Source organism: Clytia hemisphaerica, unplaced genomic scaffold (genome assembly GCF_902728285.1).
Source record: "Clytia hemisphaerica strain Z4C2 unplaced genomic scaffold, Clytia hemisphaerica genome assembly, whole genome shotgun sequence".
NCBI lineage: Eukaryota > Metazoa > Cnidaria > Hydrozoa > Leptothecata > Clytiidae > Clytia > Clytia hemisphaerica.
In genome coordinates, this window is record NW_027103978.1 from 80,690 (window position 1) to 95,304 (window position 14,615).

At 34.8% G+C, this 14,615-nt stretch overlaps 1 protein-coding gene across 1 annotated transcript; it reads right to left on the reverse strand.

Moving 5' to 3' along the window:
* Positions 1 to 39: 39 nt before the first annotated feature.
* LOC136810849 (inactive rhomboid protein 1-like) lies at positions 40 to 11,056 on the reverse strand. The gene is made up of 15 exons (XM_067067434.1): positions 10,809 to 11,056; positions 10,311 to 10,424; positions 9,974 to 10,083; positions 8,553 to 8,728; positions 7,895 to 8,244; positions 7,088 to 7,360; positions 5,412 to 5,523; positions 4,953 to 5,036; positions 4,681 to 4,842; positions 4,359 to 4,408; positions 4,170 to 4,236; positions 2,773 to 2,943; positions 2,306 to 2,406; positions 1,824 to 1,977; positions 40 to 1,524 (listed from the first exon to the last, which is right to left on the reverse strand). The coding sequence occupies exons 1-15, from the start codon at positions 11,009 to 11,011 to the stop codon at positions 1,084 to 1,086; spliced, it is 2,568 nt and encodes an 855-aa protein (XP_066923535.1). The 5' UTR covers positions 11,012 to 11,056; the 3' UTR covers positions 40 to 1,083.
* Between the last annotated feature and the right edge of the window lie 3,559 nt (positions 11,057 to 14,615).

A 14,615-nucleotide genomic window follows, 5' to 3' on the forward strand; every position in this document is an offset into this window, starting at 1 on the left:
TCGAGGAGAAATGAGTTATGCCAAAAGAATTTCTTTTTCAATGTTTTCAGAATATAAGATTATTTTTCGTACCGAAAAGTTGGGGGAAATATATACAAAAACTTCATATTAATAAACACTATGCTATAATCAACAAGAAAATAAAAATATAAAGCAATATTTGTGCAAGACTACTTAAATTTATTTGGAACGGGCTAGCAAAAACTCGATTTTTAAAAAGATAATAGAATTCCAAACAATTTTTGAATAATCCCGTTTTCAATTATTACGTTAGCCAAGAAAAGTATAGGTTAAGAAATTAAAAAATAAATCCAGAAATCTGACAATATAATACCTCTATACAATAATTGTGAAAATGTGCAACACAAAGAAGAAAGGGTGCGTGCTGACGCCAAATTGAATTTTTGTGAATAAAGATAAGTTTCCTTTTGAAGAACCCAGTTCCATTTAGCCGTAAGGTATCATGGTATCGACATACTAGACTAGCAAGCGTCTGCCCTTTCTTGAGACATAGACAAACGGAAATAGTGCTTATATAAAGAGTTCTTATGAAAAAGACAAATTACTGCGAGAGAGCGGTTTAGAAATCGTGAACCAAATACAAGCGTAAGCAGCGACAATGACGTGGTTTACTAGTCTACGGCATACAGGGCACACGCTATAAACTCAATCTTTTTCGCAATACTGCACAATGGGGTAATATAAAACAAATGCAAGTCCAAAAAAGATTACTTGGTTCCTTGATAATCAAAGAAAAATAAAATTTAGTATCAAAGGACCAAATCTTTTATCGATTTATTTTACCTAAAATTATCATCCGTTCATGACATAATGGGGTTTCCCCTGAATTTGAAATTGAGTTAAAAAAGTTACTTGAGTATATCCCGGGCCTATTTATGGTTCGAACGGTGTTTTCAGACCCTATAATTTTTGGAGTGATCAGCTCTATTAGAAAACGAACGAACGATTTGATTAACTTGATTAAGATTCAAGCCACAGTAAAAAAAGTATAATCCATTTTACGAAATTTCGGTTAAAATAACTAGCAATGAACAATTTACCCATAAATTAAACTATAAACTATCAATAAATATCCTCTCGTTTCTCCAAGTCTCTTCCTTGATGGAAATTCTTACAAAAGTTTTCTGTAATACTAATACAGTTGAAGTATTCCACCCCTTCTGTGTCGACATCTTGCACGACGTAAAACAAAACAAACCCAATGACGGTCAAAGTCACCACAAAAAATATCGAAGCCACGATTTGGATTTGTTTACGTCTTCGATCCCATTCGCCAAACGTGACGTACGGGAGAAAGATAAATGCTAGGAAAATACCATACAAAAAACCAAAAATGTGCGCAAAGTTGTCGATGTACGGGAGTAAACCGAGTACGAATAATACTAAAACAATACCGCACAATTTGAATAAATGTTTGATCGGGTTAACGACCAGTTGCCAACCTTGAATCAACTCGACAAATAAACAAGCGATTATACCGAATGCAGCTCCTGACGGCCCAACCTGAAAAAAAGTTGTAAGAAATATTGCTTAGTCTTCCTATCGTGCCATGACAAAACGATATAAGCGACCACTTCAATCAATCTTTTGACGGTTTTCCATCCAGCAGGGCGTCCTTTTTTTAGGTCCTACCCAGACCTAATTATCATTTGTATTAGAAGTTCTTTTTACAAAACTGACTACCCCTAGTCTGAGTCGCAGACCGCTGAAAAACAGAGAATTGGTTAGAGAATGCCTGTAACAGACACACTCGGATTCTTAGATTCGGTCCTGTAGAGTTGACAAAAAAAACTTGATCTTACCTCAGGTTCATAAGGGATGAGAATTGAACTGTACAAATTCCCACCGATCCCACTTAACATGTAAATGAGCATGGTTCGCAGCCAGCCCGCCATCTTTTCGATGTCACGAAGAATTGTGAAGTTGAAGATGAGGATGATGATGACGTGAAGAATACTAGAATGAATAATTGAAGTGAAATTATTTTCAGGGTGAAATTTTATTGGTTTCATCTGAAAAATCAATACCATGAATGGAAACCTTAAAAACGTGTGCATTATACATGAAGTCAAAAAAATATATCAATTGAAAAAGTAGTCGTGCTAAATATTATCTCTAAAGTTGATTGATGTATTTAAAGTGCTTAAAGGGGTCTGATCTACCCCCTTTCTTACAACACCTTTCTATTTTTAGAAAGATTCCCAGTAACAAAACAAAGGGAGAGAGAGAGGTTCAAACTATATGGTATTAGATTAAAACATGACCATATTAAAATAAAGCTTACCCGGCATTCAGGAAGAGCGACAAGTAGAGTCTGTAGAATTGATCAGGTTGGTCTTTCTGTGTGAAGGAGAGCAGACCACACGATGTTTCTAGACAATCCACCTAAAAAATCAAATTTCCAATGATCATTTCGAATGTTTGTTCGTTATTTTCCCTGTAGTAACTTTTCTAACACCTAGCTTGAAACTTCTAAAACCTAATCGATAGGTATGAGGGTATTTTTCTCTTTTTTGCACTGTTCTTATTTCAAGCAATAATTTATCCAGTTTTTATACCCATCCTCTTTGCTAGACTGGAATAAGGATGTCAAAACAATCGTAAAAATGGTTGCAGCTTTGAGTTAGCTTTTTAAAATCATTTTGTATCGAGTTTTTGAGAAAAATCGTCGACGCTGAAAAGGCTGAAATCGAGTGAAATGTAATATGTAGATGTCGAGAGAAAAGACGCACAGGCAAACTGAACCCTTACCTGAGAGCATAGCGTTTTATCTTTATGATATACACCACCTTTGAATTTGCAATAATCTTGACTCGTGATGATGCATTGTGCTTGTGTTCCGATACAACAAGGTCGCCCGGTTACTTCACATTGCATGTGCGGTAAATCCACTGTTGAACCGTTTCGGATTTGCTTGCAAACCTGGAAGAAGAACGGGAAATCAGGATGTATAAATAAGGCAATGCCATGTAATGTTTGATAATACACTTGAAAAAATGAATGTTTTTGGTGGTAGCAGAAAGCGAAAAAAACAAAAACAACAAATAAACAAAGTGTCCTTGAGGTTTCCTGCGCTCCTTGTGCAGGGGGGGGGGGTCGGTACTAAAATTTCAGACATCATGACTTTTAGTGACGTGGTGGTATTACAAAAAAAACCTAAAAGCATTTTAGTACCATGTGTACTAAAATCCCAAATTAGGTAGGATTCAAGAAATTTAAGAAAAATTTTAGTACATTGTGTAATAAAAACCACCAAGTTTTAGGAAATTTAACTATTGACTGAGCATTTTAGGCAAAATGAAAAAATAAAAACGCTCTATATAAGATTTAAATATGTCCGTGTGTCACAAATTAAGCAAACATTTTGTCCCCGGTGGTAAAATACCCTTGAATTTCAGCCCCACTGGGAAATTGAGTTTGGTAGTAAAAATTGCACTCCAAAACCATATCCCCACTGGGTTTTTAACCTTGGAACAATAGAATTTCTATCCCCATTAGCATTTCAATAGGAAATTTTATCTCAACTGAGGAAAAAGGTTCCTCTGGCTGCCTCTGGGGCTGTGAAACACCCATGTTTCAATTTAATTGTTCTGCTTTTATATAATATGGAATAAAAAGTTGAATGCTTTGTTTTTTGTAAAGAACCGTGGATAACTGGATAGAAAAGAAATAGCAAGCTGTAAATTAGAGGTGAAAAATAACCAATCAATCTTTGCAATAACTTTGCAAAAGTGTCTTGACTGTTTCTGAGTCTTTATCTAGAATAGATAGAGATAGATCAGGTTCATTGACAGCTTAAATAACCAGAGTTGGCATTTTGCTGAAAGTTCAAAGGCCCGCATTCTTCGAACCGAATTCCAAAATAAGCCTTATTTAGGTGGTCACTATGCTAAAATGTCAAAATAAATTTTAGTACATGTGTACTAAAATTCCTTTTTCAAAAATTAGGTGGGGTATGTAAAAAATCGTCAAAAAACCTTGTAGTACTCATATATGTCTTGGATTTTAGTACCGACCCCCCATCCTGTCTTGTGGAGATTCTCAAAATTTAATCAAAACTAGAAGCCAATTTGTTGTGTTTGAACCTCTGGATTAGTGGAGACTTTAAAGACTTTAAAACATTAATAAATAAGAGGACGAGAACTTACAGGCCAGTTAATAAATGAGTATTTGTCCCATTCGTTTGGCTTTTGTGAAACAGGATCTGCGCATGTCCTAAAGTAATGAGAAAATGAGTCGATTTCAGATTGACAAAAGGTAACTCATTTTCTGTTAACAAATCAAACTTGAAAATATTCAAAAGGGAAGAAATCCTCTCTCGTGGATGAATCACTTACCTCGGATCTTGACCACATACAGTCCGTGGATGGAAAACTGTGAATGATGACTAGAGTAGAGAAGATCGGAAAGGCATTTTACATTGCATGTACGGTTCAAAAATATTTGGGGGCCTACTTTAATCCGATTAATTTTCACAGTATTAATTTTGGCAAATTAGTGTTTTGGAGAATTTCGTGTTGGGTCATTGGTCCTGAAAACGCCAATTTTCGTAAAAATAGGAGATTAATACAGTATTGTTTTTTTTTCGCGCGAAAAAGTGGAAAATACGCGAAATCTAATCGATGTGGGTAATCATAAACAAAACAGAACGAGACTAACCGAGCATTCAGATTGTTGTCGTTGAATACAACCAGTGTTGAAGGTTTGTAAACAACATCCAGTGGAATTCTCCTTCAACCGTTCCTCTTCCAACACTTTGTACAGCTTATTGTCTCGTCTCATACACGGTGCATATTTTGCTCCCAATAAAATCAATGTTTCCTGTAAATAAGATGAAATTCATGAATTTAATAAATTAAATGAAAGAGTGAGTGAGTGAGTGAATCTGAATGGGCGAATAAATGAATGAATGAATGAATGACTTCTCTTACCAAGGAGGGGCCAATCCAGAAACTTTCAACGACAGTGTTAGGTAGTTGTTCTTCTTGTAAGACTCCGTTGCGACTGATCGTGATCTGAAAAAACAGACAGAAAAGTTGTATATTACTTTGTAGATCAATTTATTTGATGCCAGTTTCTCTACCCTATACTATTGGTCACGGTAAGAAACTTTTGCGTAGACTATTCCAACACAAAACTGAGGACTGGAGAAGACTGCAATTCATGATATGCACCATTGCAATGTCTTCCATTCCACCCAATAGCTGATTGGTTCAAAGTGACGTATTGACTGATTTTACGTCAATTACAACCAATCAGCTGTTGGGTCCGTGATGTCAGAAGACATTGCAGTAGTGCATATCATGAATACACCAAAGACGAACAAAAATCATTATTTTTTTCTTAAATGGCTATACTCTTTAAATATGAAGGAGGAGATTACCACTCACCCTTTCCTTATGTGTAGTTTGACTGACACCGATCGGTGCAAACTTGTAGATGGACACCATAACAACGAGAATGACGATTTGTACGAAGGATACCCAATACGTGAAATAAGGCCTGGAAAAAAGTGTGAAAAGTGAGGTAGAGCTAATAAATGCTTTTATAATACACCTATTCGACCGTAGTCGCGCGGTCAGGCGCGTGCCACTTTTATTTAATTATCCCTCTAAACTCGATCCAATCCTTTTTTTTTACACCTTTACTATTATCTATAGGTACGAAAAAAAGACTGGAGCGGTTTTAGGGTGGCAGGGGTCACACTCTAAAAATCCCTATTATAGTATGATTTTATGCCAAAAAATGACCAAATTGTATGATTTTTTATGCCAAAATTAGTCAGATTTTATGCCAAAATGTATGCTCTTTCTTCAAATTTTATGATTATTTTATGCTAAAAATTTGACTTGAAAATTTCAGTTTGTTCAGTTGAGCATGAATAAGGTATATTTCTATTAACGTAGAATAGAGAGTGGACAGCCTCTGCTCTTTAAGATTTCATCCTGGCTGGAAAGGGTAAAGGTTCCAGAAGATAGATTTGCTGTACCAGAAACAAATCTTTTTTGGTTTTTATACAATCCAGCATGTGTCACTATCTGTGTGTGATTTTACTTGGTTTTCACCCCTATTGTTAATTTTGAATGACTTTTTACAGAATTTACAATGAGCCTTGGTTACATCACTATCTTTGGTAATCCAAATAAATCTTTCTTCCCATGCAGGATTATTCTGTTCTCCCCATTCTGTTATTATTCTTAGTTACTTTCTCAATATGCTTATTTCTAAAAAAGAGAAAAAAGATTGTTAGTCTAAATTAACCTTAAAAATCTTCTTTTTGCGACACAGAAACGAAATGTACTTTACAGGAAGAAGCCTTTCTGAAATTCTATGACTATGAAATAATCAGTCTAGAAGCTTTTTGCTGACAAAATTCTTAAGACCTTTTGCAAAAACCCATATAGGAAAACTAATAAATATTTTGAGCAAAAATAAAGCTCATCACCATATATATCTGTATATATATAAATAAATTTTACAATAAAAATCTATTCCTAGATAAAAGATTGGACCTAGAACTAAGTTCAGTGAAGTGGTTTTATGTCGATCTACAAAGTTTCTTGCCTTAGGAAAAATTCCTGGCTTTTTGGTCAAATTTTATGCTCAGTATGCCAAGATCTTATATTTTATGCTATTTTATGCCAATTTTGATAAAAAGATTAAATTGTATGATATTGTATGATTGTATGCCGAGTGTGACCCCTGGGGTGGTAAAGCGGACAAAAAAATGCCCGCGCGGCAATTGGCGGCTACGGTCGAAAAGGTGTATAGAAACAGGAACATTCCGTGTCGTAAAGTCATTGAGTGCAGTGGTGGATATCATGAAACGAAGGAGGAAATAAAGGAACAGGGATTCGAAAAAGTTCAGTTTCGGTAGACGATTTAGTCCATTGGTGTACTTTGTTTTATTACAGACATTGTTTGAAATTTTAAGAAATGCAGACTGTACCCCTATTGAGTAGGACCGCCCTCAGGATATCAAATTTCTAACAATTCGATTAGATATTCTCTTAGACCAGGATTAAGAAACTTTCTCCAGGGTTATAGAAAGCTCAGTGTTACGAACCTGTGATCAGAAATATCTTCCATCTGCTCTCTCACTTTACTATCGATGCGATTCCTGTTGAAAGTTCGATTCAACAACTTCCCAACCAGTCCTTTACCGAACTCCCTCTTCAAAGGTTTTAATTTTTGAGGCTTCTTTTTGGCGACGGGTTTCGATAATATTCTGTTACGTCTTGTTTCGCTTTGCGAACGCACGTAATCACGCTTTTTGGTACTGGGACTTAGTGACTGGATGTTCGGCTCGGGTCCGAGATCCCGGTTCCATCCTGCGACTCTGTAAAAAAGAAAATAATAATCAAAATCATAAAATGTATCATCATTTCATGAAACAAATATATGAAGGTTTTTCTTATTTGGGTCGTTTTATATAAGTTGATAAAATTTCCGCAGGGATTATAAATGTGGAAAGAATTATTAAAAAATTGAAAAAGGAAGTGGATAGGAAGGAAGAAAGCAGAAAGACTCCCTCATCTTTTTAAAATATCTATAGTTGACGCACTCTAATTCGTTGTTCTACTATCCGATAGGCTCCATGCATTATTCAATAATATTGAAAGTCAACGTCAACAAGAAACTCTCAGAAACAACGCTCTACTATTCGACACGTTCCCTTATTCATTCGATGAAAATCCAATTTCCCTTGAAAATCGATTTAGAGAACGTCAACTTACTGCTTTGCGAATAATATTAATCTTTGCCATGTGGTATACTTTTTCATTTACATCCTGTATTCATTAAAAAAACATTTTTGTTGCAAAAAAGAGAAAACTGTCCATGAATTGAATAGAAGGTGGAAACCAAAACTTACATTTGAGGTGAAGGAGATGGTGGGGCATGTATGGCATGGTGAAATGATTGATTCCGATGCGTGTTTAATTGTCCTCTGGAACCTTGATCAGTCTCGTCCAAATCGAAAGAACGTTCCTCCTCAATTGTCGAAACGTCTTGTGGATAAGTGTCGAACACAAAGAACGATTTGTCGTAATGATCTAATAGCGATGGGGTCTGGGTCGGAGTAGGCGTGATGGAACGAGACTGTAAATCATCAGTAGCCAAGTGTGACATGGACTCAAAAACTGATATATCGTCATCCATAAGGTCTGCTGGTGCAAAACTTCGGCCACCGTAACTTTGGATGGTCGAAACATCGTACATGGGCTGAAATGACGATAACAAAAAAATATACAAGGATTTTGTAGCTACATTTAGGCTAAAAAATCTTTGTCCAACTCCGCGATTATCTAACTCCTCGATTATCCAACTCCTTACAAGGAAACTTAAGTGATTTCAAATTTTCCGAATGTTTCATAGCAGCACAATTGACTGACAAAAAATCGGCTTGAAAGATTTGAAGAAATGAGAAGAATCTTTAAAGAGTCTTTAAGATTAGCTAAATGCTTCTTAATATTGCATGAAAATATTTCTGATTTTCTTCAAATCCAAACTAACTTAGGACTCTTTGTTACCTTGGCACTCAGTCTTCTGGCAGCAGATCTCCATAGCAACTTGGCAGCATTTTCTCTTTTAGCTCTTCGGCCACCCATGTAACTCCTTTGAGTGGCTAGCCCCACAATACTACCGAAATCAAGGCCATCCACAACATCAGGTGTGCTTGGTACAGATACAGACTCCTTTATCTTTCCTATAGATAGAAAATGAGAAAACATACTCTAAACTACTGAAAAACTTTGGTATCTAAGCCTCCATCTTGAGGAGCTTCCAATTTACCATTTTGCTCTGACACCTAATTGTTAAATGCACAACATGGGCCATGCTTCTCTGAGAAACAGAATCCTTTGCTGTTGATGACGAGGGTTTAAAAAATGGATACACCCTTGAAAAAAATAGTTAGGTATAAGAGGGTCATGGGCCCCGGCGAGCCATTTTGAGTGAGGGGGAAAACGTTTTGGTAAAAAATGTCGCCCACCATGGTTGGACGACGAAGAAATTTTTTCACTTTTTACAACCTCAAAACACCTTAAAACGATATCTAATTAGGGAGAATAATAGTTTTTGTGGTTTGATTTGGTCTCAAACCAGCTTAAAATAGTAACTTTTAAAAACGTATGACATGGTCTACCAAAAAGTGGGGGGCCATGGACCCCCCAGCCCCCCTGTTGACGGGGCCCATGAGGGTCGATTAAGAATTCACCAGGGTCAAAGTTTTGGGTGAATTCAGACACATCTTGTCCTTCCATTCACAATTTGAATAGATTAGAAAAGATGGCTAAATCATGATAATCATGAGGGCCAATATATGCTTTGAAGCTAGGCTTTTTTATTGACTAAGAAAAAGAGAGTCGTTGCACTGACACATGGGATCCTCCCCCCCCAGGAAAATGGGGGGATCAACTTTTGTCCTGGAGGGGGAAGTGAATATTTTCACCTTGATAGGGAGACTAATGCAAATGGGGGATTTCAGGATATTTTATGGGAATTGGGGGTAGAAATTGCAGAAGTTAGATATAATATTTCAAAAAGATGATTAAATGTGTCTATATTTCAGCATTTGTGTGTTCATTGCAGGAAATTGTTATTTTTATTAAGTTATTATGCAAAATATAGCAAATCGTTGGGTCACAAAAATATTTTTCCAATGGAAGAAAAACGGGTAGGTGAAGGGGGGGGGAGACCAAATGGGGGTTTTAGGCCCCAGATGGGGGGACCTGAAAAACTGGAGGACACCATGTGACATATAATTATAGAAGTCAGCACATAATTGACCCAAATAAACTTGAAGGCTGTCCTCTGTGGGAACAGAATTGATGTATCGAAAACTTTTCAGGAAGCTCAACTTTTAGTGCGATTGATTTATTATGCTTGCCAATTGATTTTTCTTAGATATAACCTATAACCTGTGGCAATATTTATGATTTATTATACACACCTATCCTGCTCAAATGTCTTTTTCGTCTTTGATTCCACTTAATGCGTTCAAGTTCTTCCTCATCATCCTCAGCAACCCCAAAGAAATGTAACGTGTTGTTTGCTATGCTCCTGGTGGTGAAGAAAGAAAGCTTTTGTTAGATGTTTTTATATACAAGTTGAAGTGTTGCAACCAGCTTAAATATATCTGGATGAAATGTTGAAAATTAGATTCTAAAATAAAGTCCTCTTATTCTCTCTCCAGATCCTCGGAAAACAGCTTATTATCAACTTTTTAATTCCCCCTTAAAGTCAAATTTGTGGGCCACGTGGTTTATCAAACTTTGAAAAATGCTTACTGTCTCATTTGACGTATTGACTTTTGCCGACTGATTGCACGTCTCAATGTTGATGGTCTTGATGAAGCTGCATGTAAATTGATATCTGATTCACCTAACATTCCTATAGATGGCCTAGAAAAAAAAATAATCAAAAGGGAAAAATAACTAGACATTTTTAACAGCAAAGGTAATTCATTAAAATGGTCCAAGAAAGTATTCAGTTCTCACAGAAGATTTTTAAAATGACTCATTTTAGACAGATAGAGCCAGTGCACAAATTCACATCTTAATTTAAAGGATCTAGTTTTGTCATTAAAAACCAATGAAAATACAATTTTGCCAAATTCTTGTATACAACCTAGAAAATTTGATGAATCAATTCAAGTGGAATACGATTTTATTAAATTTTTGAAGCATAAAACAAAAGTAAGTTCCTTATTGAAACGAACGAACCAACGATTATTATAAAGGTTATTAATTTTAAAGGACCTCCGAGGTAGGTCCAAAAATACATACTGGTCAAAGTCTTGCTTGTTGCTTCCATGTGGCACATCTTGGTCCTCCAGATTTGCCATTTCATATGCAGGGTCCACAGAAGAATCTTTGCTTTTTGTGGGACTCTTCGGTCCACGGAAAGAAAATCTTGGAGTACATGTTGTATCTGCAAGTGACTCTAGTGATTCTGTTGTTTTACTGTATAGCTCACCCTCCTCTCCCATATTTCTTTATCTTTGTTGGTTTGTTTTATTTTTCTTCATTGAAATCTGAAATGAAACGTTGTAAATATGTCAAGAAGAAATTATTTAAAATTAGAAGTAGATAGTGCAGTTTAAAGATTTAAGAGCCACTTTCTGTAAAAATCAAGCAGAATCAGACAGGTCAAAATTTGAAATTAGCTTGCTGTCATTATTAAATTGTACCTCTTACTTATGAGAAATGTGTATATGAATGATTTCATGTATTTTCCAAGGAATTGAACAACAATATTTTCTTGTATATTCAGGGGTCACACTCTAAAAATCCCTATTATAGTATGATTTTATGCCAAAAAATGACCAAATTGTATGATTTTTTATGCCAAAATTAGTCAGATTTTATGCCAAAATGTATGCTCTTTCTTCAAATTTTATGATTATTTTATGCTAAAAATTTGACTTGAAAATTTCAGTTTGTTCAGTTGAGCATGAATAAGGTATATTTCTATTAACGTAGAATAGAGAGTGGACAGCCTCTGCTCTTTAAGATTTCATCCTGGCTGGAAAGGGTAAAGGTTCCAGAAGATAGATTTGCTGTACCAGAAACAAATCTTTTTTGGTTTTTATACAATCCAGCATGTGTCACTATCTGTGTGTGATTTTACTTGGTTTTCACCCCTATTGTTAATTTTGAATGACTTTTTACAGAATTTACAATGAGCCTTGGTTACATCACTATCTTTGGTAATCCAAATAAATCTTTCTTCCCATGCAGGATTATTCTGTTCTCCCCATTCTGTTATTATTCTTAGTTACTTTCTCAATATGCTTATTTCTAAAAAAGAGAAAAAAGATTGTTAGTCTAAATTAACCTTAAAAATCTTCTTTTTGCGACACAGAAACGAAATGTACTTTACAGGAAGAAGCCTTTCTGAAATTCTATGACTATGAAATAATCAGTCTAGAAGCTTTTTGCTGACAAAATTCTTAAGACCTTTTGCAAAAACCCATATAGGAAAACTAATAAATATTTTGAGCAAAAATAAAGCTCATCACCATATATATCTGTATATATATAAATAAATTTTACAATAAAAATCTATTCCTAGATAAAAGATTGGACCTAGAACTAAGTTCAGTGAAGTGGTTTTATGTCGATCTACAAAGTTTCTTGCCTTAGGAAAAATTCCTGGCTTTTTGGTCAAATTTTATGCTCAGTATGCCAAGATCTTATATTTTATGCTATTTTATGCCAATTTTGATAAAAAGATTAAATTGTATGATATTGTATGATTGTATGCCGAGTGTGACCCCTGTATATTGAAATGGAACATTGGTTATTAAAACATTTTCCTGTATTTTCAAGGAAAATTAGATAAGACACATTTCTTGTATTTGGTAAGGGAAACAAACAACATAAAGCAATTTCTTGTATTTTCGAAGGAAAAAATTTCATAAAATAATTCTAATATGTTTCAAGAAAACTATTTAAAGCAATTTTTTGCTACTTTCACCAAGCTCATTTTTCAAGAAAGGTAAAAAATGGTAGAGTTAATTTGAAAGCAAATCAAATTGACTGCCATTTTTTTAAAATCTAATGACAAAGAAAGAAGATCTTGGATTGCTAAAATCTACCACAATCAAGAGTATCGATTGTAAAACTATTCTTATGCTAGGAGGGGAGCAAATACTTGAGAGTGACTTTGAAAGATTTTGAATAGCTTTGAAAATTAGATATTTGAGAATGAAAAAGAAAAAGAGAATGAATGTTGAATTTCAAAGCAGCAGAAAATGTTCAAGAAAGAAATTTAGAAAAAAGGAAAAAAATATATGTTTTCACTGCTTTCATTTTAAAACTAAAAATTTACCAATTGAAAGAGCGATACAGCTCTTTTGCTCGCATTTCTAAATTTCACCATAAAAAGAACTATTTACAAAATATTTTCTTCAACAGGCGCTTAATCAATATTGACATATTTAAAATGATGTCATAATTAATGCCGTGCATATTTTATCAACATCCTTTTCATTGGATAAATACCACTAAAATATACAAGATAAGTAAACATAAATTCGCCCGCAAGCATGGCTTAGCTAAGTGCACCTCTCTTATTCATTATCTAAGAAGTGAAGCGGGCAAATACTACTGCGCTGACTGATGGCGGACAACCGTTATTTGAAAATATTTTCAGTTATAATCCAAGGTAGAACAAACTAAACATAGAAAGGGGGTATTTTTTAGTGCTCTATATGATGATCGGTATTTTTTTTGAATTCTATGTTTAGATTTTTTTACCCAGTCGTTGCTATGTACGTGCGTCCTGTTGCTAAGACCTTCACTTGAAATCGAAAAAAAAAAATTTAGCGCACACTGCCGTTAGCGAGAAATGGCAGGACTAAACTGCAAGTATATATGTAGCAATTGGCGGGATTGAACTGCAAGTATATATATAGTGATTGGCGGGACTAAACTGCAAGTATATATGGTGAAGATCAGAGATCTGACCTCAAGGAGAGAAAGTGTTGAAAATACTAAATAAAATAAAGATATTTTATAATTATACGTTTTTTTCCATTTTTTTTGAATTTTTCTAAATATATAAATCAAACCAATCAAACATTCTGCCAAGAAATGAGAATTTTATCCAATAAGAGCCAACAAACCGATAGACATTAAGTATATAGTAATTGGGGGGACTAGATTGCAAGTGTATATATATATAGTAATTGGCGGGACTGAACTACAAGTATATATATAGTAACTGAACAATAATTTTCCTTTTGTTAGTTTAGTCACTTTAAAAAAAGGATTGGCTACTTGAACTTTGAAAACAGGGAAGAACGGGGCTAATGCGCACTAATTATAAGGCTTTTAGGTATTTTTCGGGGCTGAAATTCAGTCCGGCCATTAAATTATCGGGACTGAAATACAGTCCCGCCAAGTATTTGGAGGAACTAAACTGCAATATATATATTGTAATTGAACAATAATTTTCCTTCTGTTAGTTTATTTAAAAAGCATCCATACCATAGATACACTATTTTATCGGCGATCCAAAAAATATCTGCAATCTGATTGGTTAAAAAGAGTACAATATATCTTGTATTTTACATGTAAAAATATAAATTGACGAAAAGATGTTGTTGCATTGTAGCGGTAGTAGCAATCTAACGTCACTTTGCTACAAAAGTGCCCTGCGCTTTTTTCCAACACAAAAAGTGCATTTTTTGGGTTACCGATAAACCAGTTATCGGACAGTTGCAAGTACAATATGAGAAATATTTTACGAGTTCCGAGGTTTTTCCGTACAATATTTTCCGAGCCTTTAGGCGAAAATCCGGAACGAGTGGAACGTATTACATAATTTAAAACCCCTACCCAAGTATTGCCTGTTCTTTAAAAGCATTATACAAAGGGGTTATTCTAAAGAACGGAAGATACACTATCATATCTTATAGTCCATACCCAAGTATTGCCCATTCTTTAATGTTCTTTAGAAGCATTATACAAAGAGGTTATTCTAAAGAATGGAAGACACTATTATATCTTATGGTTCATACCCAAGTATTGCCCGTTCTTTAGAAGCGTTATACAAAGGGGTTATTCTAAAGAACGGAAGATACACTA

What these genes read in the sequence shown, in the direction of transcription:
- LOC136810849 (XM_067067434.1), bottom strand. Translation starts at nt 11,011, where the DNA reads ATGGGAGAGGAGGGTGAGCTATACAGTAAAACAACAGAATCACTAGAG. An exon ending in CCAGAAGACTGAGTGCCAAG is followed by an intron (nt 8,245 to 8,552) that starts GTAACAAAGAGT and finishes TCGTCATTTCAG; the next exon opens with CCCATGTACGATGTTTCGAC. An exon ending in ACTCATTTATTAACTGGCCT is followed by an intron (nt 2,944 to 4,169) that starts GTAAGTTCTCGT and finishes TTCTTCTTCCAG; the next exon opens with GTTTGCAAGCAAATCCGAAA.